This window comes from Leptodactylus fuscus, chromosome 7 (genome assembly GCF_031893055.1).
Source record: "Leptodactylus fuscus isolate aLepFus1 chromosome 7, aLepFus1.hap2, whole genome shotgun sequence".
NCBI lineage: Eukaryota > Metazoa > Chordata > Amphibia > Anura > Leptodactylidae > Leptodactylus > Leptodactylus fuscus.
In genome coordinates this window covers 71,342,801-71,355,348 of record NC_134271.1, presented here as the reverse complement: position 1 = coordinate 71,355,348, position 12,548 = coordinate 71,342,801, and the positions used below count along the sequence as shown (strand labels likewise).

The 12,548-nt window shown below is 41.2% G+C and overlaps 1 protein-coding gene across 4 annotated transcripts in view; it reads right to left on the bottom strand.

Annotated features, from left to right (window-relative positions):
- Positions 1–12,548, bottom strand: part of PHKB (phosphorylase kinase regulatory subunit beta) — a 148,079-nt gene that overhangs the window by 89,231 nt on the left and 46,300 nt on the right. For all 4 annotated transcript variants that reach the window (XM_075282098.1, XM_075282100.1, XM_075282097.1 and 1 more), the window contains one exon: positions 629–744. In XM_075282098.1, coding sequence (XP_075138199.1) covers positions 629–744 — 116 coding nt within the window. The remainder of the gene's footprint in view (positions 1–628; positions 745–12,548) is intronic.

Here is a 12,548-nt window from a genome sequence, read left to right as displayed (position 1 = left end):
GGAGTTTTATGTTGCCCAAGCATGTGCACTATCAAACCATGCAGACTACCAGAACAACAGAAAGGGTGAGGAATTAACAGAGGACGAACATCGCCCATTCTACTATTCATTAATGGACTTGTTCTATGACAAGATCCAACCCAACCTTGAAGGGTTAAAGATTGTAAAGCAAATGATCAACCTTTAACAGAGCTGACTTAAGAGGTCATGCATTTGTATCCAGGGCCCATAGGTCTATGTTAGAATCAGGGTTGGTACCAGGAGCTGATACATCTCAGGAGGGCCTTGCACATAAAAGACTAGCACTTCTCCTTTAATTTATTTGCTTAGCTATAACTGCTCTAAGCAGTCCGGCTGATGAGAGTGATACTGGGTCCCAGACACAATAATAAAGCTGAACACAAATGAAATAAACCAGAAACACATTGTTCCCCTAAGCTGGAGGAGTCATCACTTAGCTGTGCTCACTCAGTCTTCATCTCCTCATTACCCAGTTTTGCTAATCCAATCTATTTATACAGAACGTCCATAAAGCTTGCCATAAGGAATAATAGGCAAATCAAATGGGGCTGCGACTTAATTAGCTCATCAATGTGAAGAAATAATGAAACGCGCTGTGCGCAGATACCTTGAATGTAATTCAGTGCTGCCGTTGTTATATTTGCTTCCTCTCTCCCAGATCCCAAAGTCTGGCACTCGATATGCTCGCTCCACGCAGAATACAAGATTCTGGATGAAAGACACCTGGAACAAGAGGAAGACAGTTATGAAGAGGAGGACAATTATGGGAATAGAAGGAGCGGGGGATGGAGGGGTAACCGTTTAAGATATTTCATGGAAAATGGAAAGCAAATTAAGAGCAAAAAGAAAACAGGATGCCAAGAAGGGTGACTGGCAAGGTTGCAATGAAATCTGAGCAAGAAATAGGATAGTAAGTAGATTGAGAGAGGACAGATAAAGGGCTAGGAAAGTCAGTGCCATGGGGAAATGGACCACAAGTAATCAGGGAAAGCAGGAATACACCAAGGAGCAATGGAGTAGATGCAACAGGACAGAGACAGGCAACAATAAGGACAGACACAAAAATGGGAGAAAGGAGGACCATAAACTGAGAACAAAGGGTCATACAGGTCAGGACCAAAAGACATGAAGCAAAGCACCAAGTTGCTTAGTAGCAAGAACAGACAAACACAGCCAATTGAAATATATATGGCAAAGACAGAAAACATTACAAGCTGTGGGATCTATTACCCCTCATATATGATTATTGACTGATAAATGCTATGTACATTTTTAAATTCTCAAATAAAAACACTGTACAAACATAAAAAAAAAAATCTTTATATAATGTATGAATTTCAGGGGTGCTTAGAGTCTGAAAAGGATTGGAAACAATGATTTATGGTAAAACAGCTCAACCCCATTCACCTTAATAAAAATAAGGTACAATACCAGAAACAAACTACCAGTATTGACACGATGGGCTCTGTATCTAGGGGAAGAAGAGGATGCAAGACAAGCCCTTTTATTGCAGAAGGAATTATTGCAATATATAATAAAATAACTCTAAGTGGAAAGAGCCTTTTCTAGATTCACCACTATAAGTCCCGATAAGTAGATGGCTATGAAGGCACACACTAGTGTTCGTCTCTGAGCGACTTGGATTCCTCTTCCCCAATAGAAATCTAAATGTAATGTAAATATTGAAAGATTCATTAACTCCAATAAGAGAGGCTGCAGTTAAATAAAAGCCACAGCGGGAGCGCTACACATGGGAGGGGGACAGAATGCTATTATAATAATGCGGGGCTCTACAGGGCGAGCGCCATCGTGAAATGAACTGTTTATAAGTCAAAGCCGACTTCTCTTTGCTGAGCAGAGCCCGCTCTGTACATAATCAGCTCGCTCCTTAGCAAGTCCCGCAGTCAGAATATGGATTTAGGAACAAGACGGAGATGCAGTTGCTTGTGAACGATAAGGTGAAGAAAGCCTGGGCCAATCTCCCGGTAATAGCCTGTCTGCTGGAGAAGGCGAGAAAATACATTTCTAAATGTATAAGAACAGAAACCAAGACGGAAAATGAAATTGTAATCGCTACTCAAGAAAAAAAACAAAACACAAAAACAAATAGGATTTTTCTTCTCCAAGTAGTTTAACGGAGAACATGGAAGTGTTATAGATCAAAAGTAAAAAATAAATAAATAAATAAAAAATCTAAGAAATTCTGTTGAAGCAGAGGAACAGCAAAAATGGTAGCGGCACATTATTATGGTTAATGCAATATACATTGACTGGTATTTAAAATGATGGTATACCCCCCCAGGAAGGGACCAGTGGGGATGTGTGTTTGGGCATTATAGGAGCTTTAACTGAAGCAGCAAAAGAGGCGCTGCCCAAAGGCATGGCTAGTGGAGAATGGCACAGAGGCCCGCAGATGCACACATGGTGCAAAGTGTTCCTTGTGTTTGTGGGGGCTCTTTGTCTTCTGACTCTGAGGGACAGACCCTGGAACTACAAACATAATCAACTATGTAGTAGTCTGCAGATATGCCCCGGACGAAGGCATACACCAAAACGGGTGATGGTGCCTGGTGTTGTCCCTCGAGTATCTGTCTCCATATAGGTAATGTTTCCTGCTATTACTTTATAGTTATTAAGGTGTCTTTAGCAGTGATTTAAGTATCATTTGTGGAATGGGAGGTCGAGTCAACATGGAAATGTGAACCATTACAGTCAGAGACGTCAGCTGTAAGTCACTAACCGTTTCTGGTCCTATAATAACCGAAAAGTTCTTCAGAGTGGGTATCTACAACTTTATGGTCACCGTATAGTGATAATAATGGTATACCTGAATTGGGGGCCCACTTGGACATTTTTGCCCCCATTTTGCTAAATGTCTAACTATGTCTCTGGTGCTGCCCTTATCAGCCAACCAATTGGCACTTCCCTTTACTTACAGCCCCAACCCATGTTACCCTCAAAATAGTGTTCAACATGTCAATGCTGCTGTAACACACTGAAATTTCCCCACAGTGGGACTATTAGAGGATTATCTTATCTTACCATTATCCTTTAAACGACAGCAATGGATTTTAAAGGGGTTCTATTATTGGGAAAAGTCATTTGTAGCTCAACACATACTGGCATAGCGTTAAGAAAGGCCATTCCACACCTACCTTTTATATGTAAATCAACTCAGTAGTTTTTGAATGAAACCGTTTTTATTAATATGCTAATTAGGCTCCAGCGAGCACAGGAAGTTCTCAGTGAGCTCTCCTCTCTCTCTGCTGTGTGCTGTGTATGAGAGCAGGGAGAGGAGTCATCATCAGCAGCAGCCTGTGCTGTACACACAGGAGAGAGACAGTGCTCGATGAGACATCCGAGTGCACACTGGAGGCTAATTAGCATATGCATAAAAATTGGGCTCATTCAAGAACTACTGAGGTGATTTACAAACAAAAGGTATGTGTGGAATAGCCTTTCTAAAGGCTATGCAAGTATGTGCTTAGTTAAAAATGACTTTTCCCAATGATAGAGCCCCTTTAATGGTAGCAGAGCAATAGACATAGACTGGTTGTTCTTCTCCCATCCTTGTCTGTTCCCACTCTACTGTAAACCACACGATGAATGCTATCTCTTTTGTTTACTTTTGCAACAAAAGAAAAAAGTTCTGCATGCATAACTTTTTCTTCTGTCAGAAAAGTAAAAAACAGGAAGGAGAAATCTTTATCATGTTTTTTTTTTTTTTATATCAAGTTGAATGCAGATGGACACTTGAAGGAGGGGGCTCTATCCACATCTGTCATTTAATGTCTGTTTATTTCATTCTGTGATGGAGAAGTCTGGAGAAGATATTATACATATTCAATACTAGCATAATACACAGGATATGCAGATCTACGGCTGTCACCCAGTGCATAGCAGGATAAAACTGTCACTACAATACGGGATGGTAAAAACTGAAACCCAAATTCTTCCAGACTGTAAAGGGAGGCAAGAACATAACTCCAAACAGAAGATCTCTTCAGCATTATAGGCCATTCTCAGCATATTAACCAGTTCAGGACAGGGACATTTTCCTTGGTTCAGTACCAAACACATATTTTTGGTACATGTGCTATTGAGGGCTCTAAATTTTTCCCTTTGGGTTATTCAAATAATTTTTGGCATTTTTAGGGCGGGATCACAGTGGGCCTGGTCTTCACTTCGTGGGTTTCCGTCTTATGCTGACAGGAAACGCAAACCTGCATTCAGTGTCCGCTGGTGAGCGCCTGCGAGCATCTTCTGGTCTATGTGGCGAAACAGTTTTTTTGTTTTTTTTTTAACCGGACACAAAGTCCTGCATGTCCAACTTCGTGTCTGGTTAAAAAAAAACAAAAAAAAACAGGTTTCGCCGTGGAGAGCAGAAGACACTCGCGGGCGGACACTTTGCAAACCCATTTAAATGAATGGGTTTGAAAACTGACTGCCGGTTTCCGTCTCCTGTCGGCAGAAGACGGAAACCCAGAAAGCGGAGACTGGGGCGTAGGTGTGAACTCATCCTCATTTGGTGATAAATAGGGCTTTTTTAAATGTTTTTATTTTTGTATGTTTATTCTATTTATCCATGAAAATGAAAAGAAAAAAAAAAAAAAGAAGAAGAAGGAATGTCTGTTTTTCACATACCCCGTGGGTATTTAAACTTTCCTCTTTTATTTATTTATTTTTTTGTCAATTTCAAGTGTAGGGGAATTTAGATTGGGAATCCTACTTTGGACATTGTTGACAATATCACTGCAAAGCACTGCAATGCTAGATAAGTAAGCAAAATAAATACATTCACTCTCAGCTTTAGTTTCTAGAACAAAGCACTTTTCTCCTAACTTGCATTTGAATAGAACACAGTTTACATGAAAATGGGGCTCCAAAGCTGATAAATAACAGAGCCATATTTGAAAGCAGCAGAATCACCTCTACGAGGTTATTATACACCACAGGACAGAATGTGTTCTATGGGGTTAGGATATAACCAATTTGCTGCTGACAGACTACCTTCAATGTAAATTCCAATCAAGTTTCTAAAGCTGACAACTAACATTTATTGTGACTATTCAACACACTGTACCTGTCTTACTCTGCCCCCCAGGCCCTGTACCATGCATAACCAAGTGAATCAGTTTTACCCAGTGTTCCACCACCAACACCAAGTCCAGCTCTGTACAGCAATTAATAGGCACTGCTCTACTGATTCTGGAACAGTTGGAATTTGTTATGTGTAGCCCCCAATATTCCCGAGAAATCAATCCTGTTAGTTGTGGTGCCTGACATGCTATTTAGACTCTGTGCTGTCAGGAGGGTGGTGTCAGGCAGGAGCAGGCAAGGGGTGTGATTCTGAGCTCTGACAATAACTGCCTCTAAATCACACCCCTTGCCTGACACGGACATTGCAGAGCTTAAATAGCTCAACAAGCACCAAACCTAACAGTGTTTGTTGCTCAGGAACGGTGAGGGCTGAAGAAAAAAAAATTCAACTGTGCTGGAATCAATGGAGCGGTGCTTATTCACTGATGATAAGAACTTGAATTTGTGGAGGTGGTGAAAGGTCTTCTGTAAATGTTGAGTATTACAATGTAACCTGTCACAAAATCTTCCATGCAGACTTACGGCTGTCAGTTTGTTTGTTTTTTTTAATCCAGCCTGGACTCTTCACCTTCACTTTTGCAGCAAATGCTCCATTACTGCACCCAGATTTATGCTCTTTTACAGAAAACACACTTAAAGGGGCTCTATCAGCAAAATCATGCTGATATAGCCCCACATATGCGTGAATAGCCTTTAAAAAGGCTATTCAGGCACCGTAGTAGAAGCCGCATGCTACTGCGCATGCGCCCAGGCCATTTTTTTTTATATCAGTGTCAGTTGGCGAGCGCCGGAGGAGGACGAGACCGGAGGAGATCGGAGGAAGAAGAGGCGTGGATGAAGAAGAAGACACACCCTGAATGCCCGCCCAGCGTGCACGATCCGTAAGTAGATATTCTTTTTTAGGGTTTTATTTTAAAACTGGGAGGTAGTTTAATATAACATTTATGGTGCCTGAATAGCCTTTTTAAAGGCTATTCACGCATATGTGGGGCTCTATCAGCATGATTTTGCTGACAGAGCCCCTTTAAGGTGTCCTCATTTCCTGCCAGCCATATGGAAGATGTGGCTTTCTTCCCCATAAAACTTTATGACTCTCAAAAGCCATGTTTATTGATGGTTATAGGTAGAAAGCAGGGCAAACACATAAACAAGACCAGTCCTGAATGGCTGCAACAGGTATCAACAGAAATACTATGGAATCAACAGAGAGTAAGTGATATGTTTCAGAATTTATTGGTCATAAAGGAAGAGTGACCAATAGGCTTAAAGGGGTATTTCCATCTTAAGTATCATATTCACACTTGTAGTTTAAAGGTAGTCTAAGAAGGGAGATTATATTCAAAGTAATGACAGTACCTTGTAATGCTCTTACATACTTTCCAAATATACCTTTGTTATTTATCATTGCATCTCCATTATTAAGAAAAACATATTTTTTTGAAATGTGCTTTTGTGGAGTTTCTCATCTTCGCCCGGCCTTCAATGCGCTGCAGATTACTTCCCCTAGCTGCTGCTGGGCCTTGATAAGGGGTAGAAAAGTTTCTTGTGCAGGGTTTCTGTATGTATATCACAAGATTTAACTTAAATAAGAAGTACAGAGCTTGCTGTTGTACTGAAAATCAGGTGGAGGGGAGAGGGGACCAGAAAACAGGTTAAAGCCTGAAATGAGAAAACCCCTTTAAGAAAGGGCTATCATGGCATTAAGGTATTGTCATAGTTACTGTGCACAATATGGAAACAACTGGTTTATTAAGGCTAGGTCCACACATGCACCTGATGTACATTCAGGGTGTCCGCCTTCAAACCCATTTTTCAGGTGGAAACCAAGCGGAAACAAGGCAGACCTTACTATAGTCTATGGGATCTGCGGTTTTCCAAGGGTAACCACTTTTCAAGCTGGTTATCTTTCAGTTTTTCGGGTCCCCAAGCGGACCCAAACAACAGAAAGCTGAATCTAGCATTACTAAGATACTACACCACACCTCACAGGTATTGCAATGGAAGAAACCTTAAAATTCCACACACACCTGAGCATTTGCTGAAACATATCCTGTCTGTACAATCTTGTAAGAACTAAACAAATAGCACAGTTCTTTCTTCTGCCCGTATACTCTGCTTCTGTGTATCAGTAAGTAAGATATATTAGTTTGGGGCTCAGCGTATTTCTTCATTAGAGACGATTGACTATTTATAACTGTTGCATACCCTCAGCTGTGGCAATGTTTGGGTACAATGACACTGCAGTCAATTAAATCTATTGTTCTGACCTGCCAAAGGATTTGCACAACAGAGTAAAATAGAGCAGAATGACTGATAAAGACCGAGCACCCTCTGTTTCCATCCATCTTCTCTCACTTTAATGTTAAAAACAAGACAGAGAAAGTTCCTGGAGTCTCTCACAGTTCAACAATGTCAGTATGTCTTTGTTAAGAGAAGCATGGCAGGCTCGGTATTTACTTCTAGAACCACTTACCCTCCGAATGGCCTCCCATTCAGCCTACTTATTCATAATGCGCACTCACATCTTCCTGGCCGATACAAGTATAGTTTCCTTTTCGACAAAGCCCCATTCACCATTACACTTGAACTTCCCTCAAACTAATACACACCTGGAGATGGCTGTCAATGAGAGCATACTTCTCTCCTCACATGTAGAAGATAAAAAAGCTAACCTGACAACATAAAAAAATATGACCGTAGACATCTCAGCCCTAATCCTTTGAGAGGCAGACAAATTATATGTTGGAGGCTACTTAATTAAAATCGGAATTATCTGAAAAAGAATAAGAATGCTTACATCATGTCCCTTCTTACAAAGACCATGTCCTTTAAGATTACAAATAAACTGTCCCTAGTGGTTGCCACTTTACAAGAAAAGACCACTCTCTGGTAACAACCAAGGTCTCTGACTTCTCACTACACATCACACGCTGACACAGGTTTTTTTTTTCCAAATTTGGTAATAAAACTAGCAGATGTCTGGCTCGGACGCTGCAGATGCGGAAGGGCCCGCTCCTTCATCTCTCACATCTCCTCCATAGTTCTCACTCTCCTCTCAGACGCAAATTTCACCCTCTTCTCTAATCAACAGTGAGGGATCTGGAGAGGTGTTCCTGGGGAACGTTCACTTGGTTCAGCTGCTACACTATTTTCAAGATGAACATTCTCCCCCAAATTAATTACTTTCTGTAGGCCCTGCAGGTTTAAGTCCCAAGGAATTTCTTTTTAACAAGTTCTTGTGCTGCTTACTATTCATTTGAGCCAAGAGACCAGTGAGAATAATAGTCTTAGCTATAATCGCCCCAAACATTTGAGGTGAGGTTTACCTAATATGCCTATTACCAAGCAGTCCATCTCTCGAGGATGGTGGATTGGCACTACCTCATTTTGCCCGATTTCCTTCAGGGTGACTGCGTGGCTTAATATGCTCTCACAGTTGACACAAACTCTGCCCAACTAGTCACCAAAATTCACCTGACAGGTTCCATTTAAAGTGATTGTCCAATTTCAGAGAAAGGGAGGCTGCACTCTGTTAGGAGCTGCAATGGTGATGTCATGTTGAGAGCACGCAACGGCTGCGTCAATCACGGATCTCAGCAGTGTAGTAGTGCTTAGGCCAGTCATGGGTTGCAATGTCCACTTGCAGGAGTCAAGCACAACTCTTTAAAATAACACATCCACAGTAAAAAACTAGACAGCAAACAACATGGCGTGAGAGGTAAAAAAACCCCCCAAAAAACTACAATATCTATTTAGATTTGCCAGTCATTAGCCTATGAAAGCTAGGTGACAACTATATGAGTGAATGGAATAAGCCCTTGTAGGTGACTCAAGGAATTATATTTTACTTGGGATAATCTCAGATATAATTATACATAGGGTTATTTCCCTCCACAATGCCAGTACTTCAGACTGCATCAATAAAGTTCATCCTGAGCATCCGATTTCATGAAAAGAATGCTATGACTTCAGTGAAGACTGACATATACACAGAAAATAAACTATGAGAGAGAGGAAGCGAGGTGAAAGAAACCAGCATCTGGGGCAAATTTTAGGTACAAATTCACAAAACAGCAACACTCTAGCTAACTCCAAACACAACACAATGAGCCTCAGGTATTATGTATAGCTTCTAATCGAATGAAGGATATATTTTTGGCCCACGTTGCTAAAGTCAGTGTGATGCTTTAGCAGGGAAAGCTAATGACATCAAGTTGCCAGGGACATTTGCAGGGACAAGCGATTATCATGTCTCATGCAGGATGTGTGCGGCCAGGTGCTGCCGATGTATAAGGACAAAGCAGTCCCTGCCAGGATAATTCCGTACAGCAACTCTTTAGCGCACCTCAGGAACTATTCTACACGACAGGACAGGACCATTCACGGACACCACAAGGCGACTTTGATAAATGTACTGCTGGAGAACACACAAGAGCTGTCTGTCCTGTAATTCATGAACAAGCCTTGCTTTATCTGTACTAAATCCTCTTGCTAGATGACTGAACACAATACTGCTGCCCGGATAAAAAGAGATGTCAGCTCACCCGGGTTTTCAGACAGACAACAGATTTTCACTGCTTCTCACCCAAGAATCCAAAATGGTCACACGAATTTTAATAAAATTGCTTGAATAACTCAGGTAGAGCAGTTTACACAATTAATCTACGTGGTCCCACGTACCCAAGTAGCGCTTATTCACATTAAACCACACACACATCTGATGGAGCCCTGTTTCCTGCTAGACACCATTAAGAAGGTTGTTATATAATCCTCCTCTAGGGGCCCCCAAGCTCCAGACATCTGCAAGAACGAGAAAAGCTTATGAGAACGAATACGCAGGAAAAATGGACTAAACTAATAACTAATCGCGATATAGATGGGTTAATAGGACAATGTAAAAAATAAACCAATAAAACGTGCACAACACTAATATCTAGTTCAGACATGTATGCACTTATGCCTGTGCAAACTTAACACACATTGTTTGCTTGTTTTTTTCAAAATTAGAAAGTCCCTAGTAAATATAAGGCTATGGTGGAACAACAATTTCTGGTCTCTGTATAACCCCAATTCTATATTTCACAAAGCTGGAAAAAATTCTAAGTGAACTGCAAAGCTTGCAAAAATACTTGTGACAAACCTTTCTCATACTCATATGGCAAATATTACATAAATAAGGCTTTAAGGGTTTGTTCTAGCCATTTGATTTTGATCAATCTTTAGGATAGGTTACCAATATCAGATCGAGAGGAGGGATGGGGTCTAACATTTGCCTACACACAAACTGGATCTACACAGTGGACGAAGCCAGAATCAGACAGCTCTGTCCACTGCATAATATCCCTACTGGGTTATTGAAGCTCCATGTCCAATCACCTGATCAGCTGATTGGTGAAGGTGCCAGTTATGAGACCATAACAAAGCAATATTGAGGGGTGCAAACAGGCTGTGCACCAGACTGAAAGATTTCTAATGTAGTGACCATGGCTACACCAATACCAGAACGTGGTGGAGAAACTATGAAGTTATGCTCCCCCCACAATCATATTCTCTAGAAGCAAAATGAGCTCTCACATCTTACTATGAGAATGTAGGTAAATGTCATGACAGGTACCCCAACAATGTTTTTGTTTTTAATTTGTGACGTATTCCTGGACAACACCTTTAAATGTAAATGTATGCAACTTCCTAACATACTTTAGGGGGAATTTATCAAATTCCCTACACCAGAGGAGTGGCATAAAATGGTCGCAAATCAACGATGGTGTAAAATAGTAGGATGTAGCGTTTTTGTACCAGGCTTTCACCCATACCATATTGCAAAGTGCCGTAAATGACAAAACAATCTACTGCAGTCTGGGTTGATGGTGATTTGTGCCTAGGTGCAAAGGTGCTGAGGGGGAAGCTCCTAATTCATGATGAGACTCACCTAAATGAATTCAGGACATGAAACACAAGGGGCAGTTTTATCAATCATGCTTCGCCAGTTTTCTGGCACAGAAGGATGATATTGCAGCACACATTTGTGCAAACATGCACCACAACCACTATACTCTAGGCTTACCCTGTGGGTGGAGCAGGGTGGGGATGTCTTGGCCCAAAATATACGCATTGTAACTCACAAGTGTTGTGACTTGAATTAGAATGGAAACCTACACCAAATCTTAAATAGTGTACATTTTCATTCAGACATAGGGATGTCTGACTGATTTATGATTTATGAAGAGGCTGGAGTCTCTTCATAAATTTCTTGTTCCCTGCACCAGTCTTGGCCTTTATTGAGACTGTCATACAATAGACCAGTCTTAATAAATCTACCCCAAGGTCTGTAAAAATGCTGTAAAACTTTCAAATTTATACCATGATAAAACTAGGAAAACCATTTTCCCAAAAAAACATATAGAGCTAAAGTTATGGCTAAATAGAAGTTTTAATAACTTCAGACAAGAGGACAACTGAAGGGTTACAATCGCTGGAGAGTGTTCCAGCAATCTCTATGTAGGCCATTGCTTAAGGCGAAAAGCAACAGATCTCTGTTGTACAACCACCATGAGGACGGAGCTGCTCTGCTGTAATATCTGTGGGTTTCGTCTAAGCTTTAAAAATTAATTACCCTTTATAGTGTCTTTATTCGGCGTCACCATGGAGATGAGTTACATTTCCCATATAGAACATCATGTCAAGAAAACCCAGAAACACATTTGCGTCTGTTTATGAGCTAATACGAAAACAAAGCCTGGCATCACGTGGCAGCCGAGAATAACCTGCATGTAATATTGATAATACAAGACAAAGCTTCCTGCGCTGCCACTCGGGACAGACGCATTTTGTAAGTTAATTGCCCATTGAAATAACTCGGAGATAAATTAGTAAAGAATGGGTGCAGCGGGGACGAGGAGACGATGAAAGGAAAAACATTTTAATCATTTATAGGCTAAATAAGTTAAGACCAAGACAATGAAGCTTAGACCTCAGGTCACTAAACATTTCACCAGAAAACCCGAGAAAAAAAACCCCCAAACTGATTCATTTTAGAGTTCTCTACTGTAGATGGCAAAACCAGTTTGGTTTTCATGCCAAACAATTTAAAGGGATCCTATCATTCAATTACACTTTTTTTTTTCTCCTATCAACATGTCGGAATAGCCTTAAGAAAGGCTATTCTTCTCCTACCTTTCGTTGTCTTCTCCGTCCCCCCGTTCGCCTAAAATCCAGTTTTTTGTCGGCATGTACAGGAGTTCTCTCGCAGCACTGGGGGCGGGCCCCAGCGCTCAAACAGCACTGGGGGCGTCCCCAATTCTGCGAGAGAACTCTCCAGTGTCGCCTCCATCTTCTTCTGGAATGAGGTCTTCACCGCGTCTTCTTCCGGCGGTGGCTTCTAACTTCTAGGCCTCGGGCAAAGCCGACTGCGCATGCCCGCCGGCCAC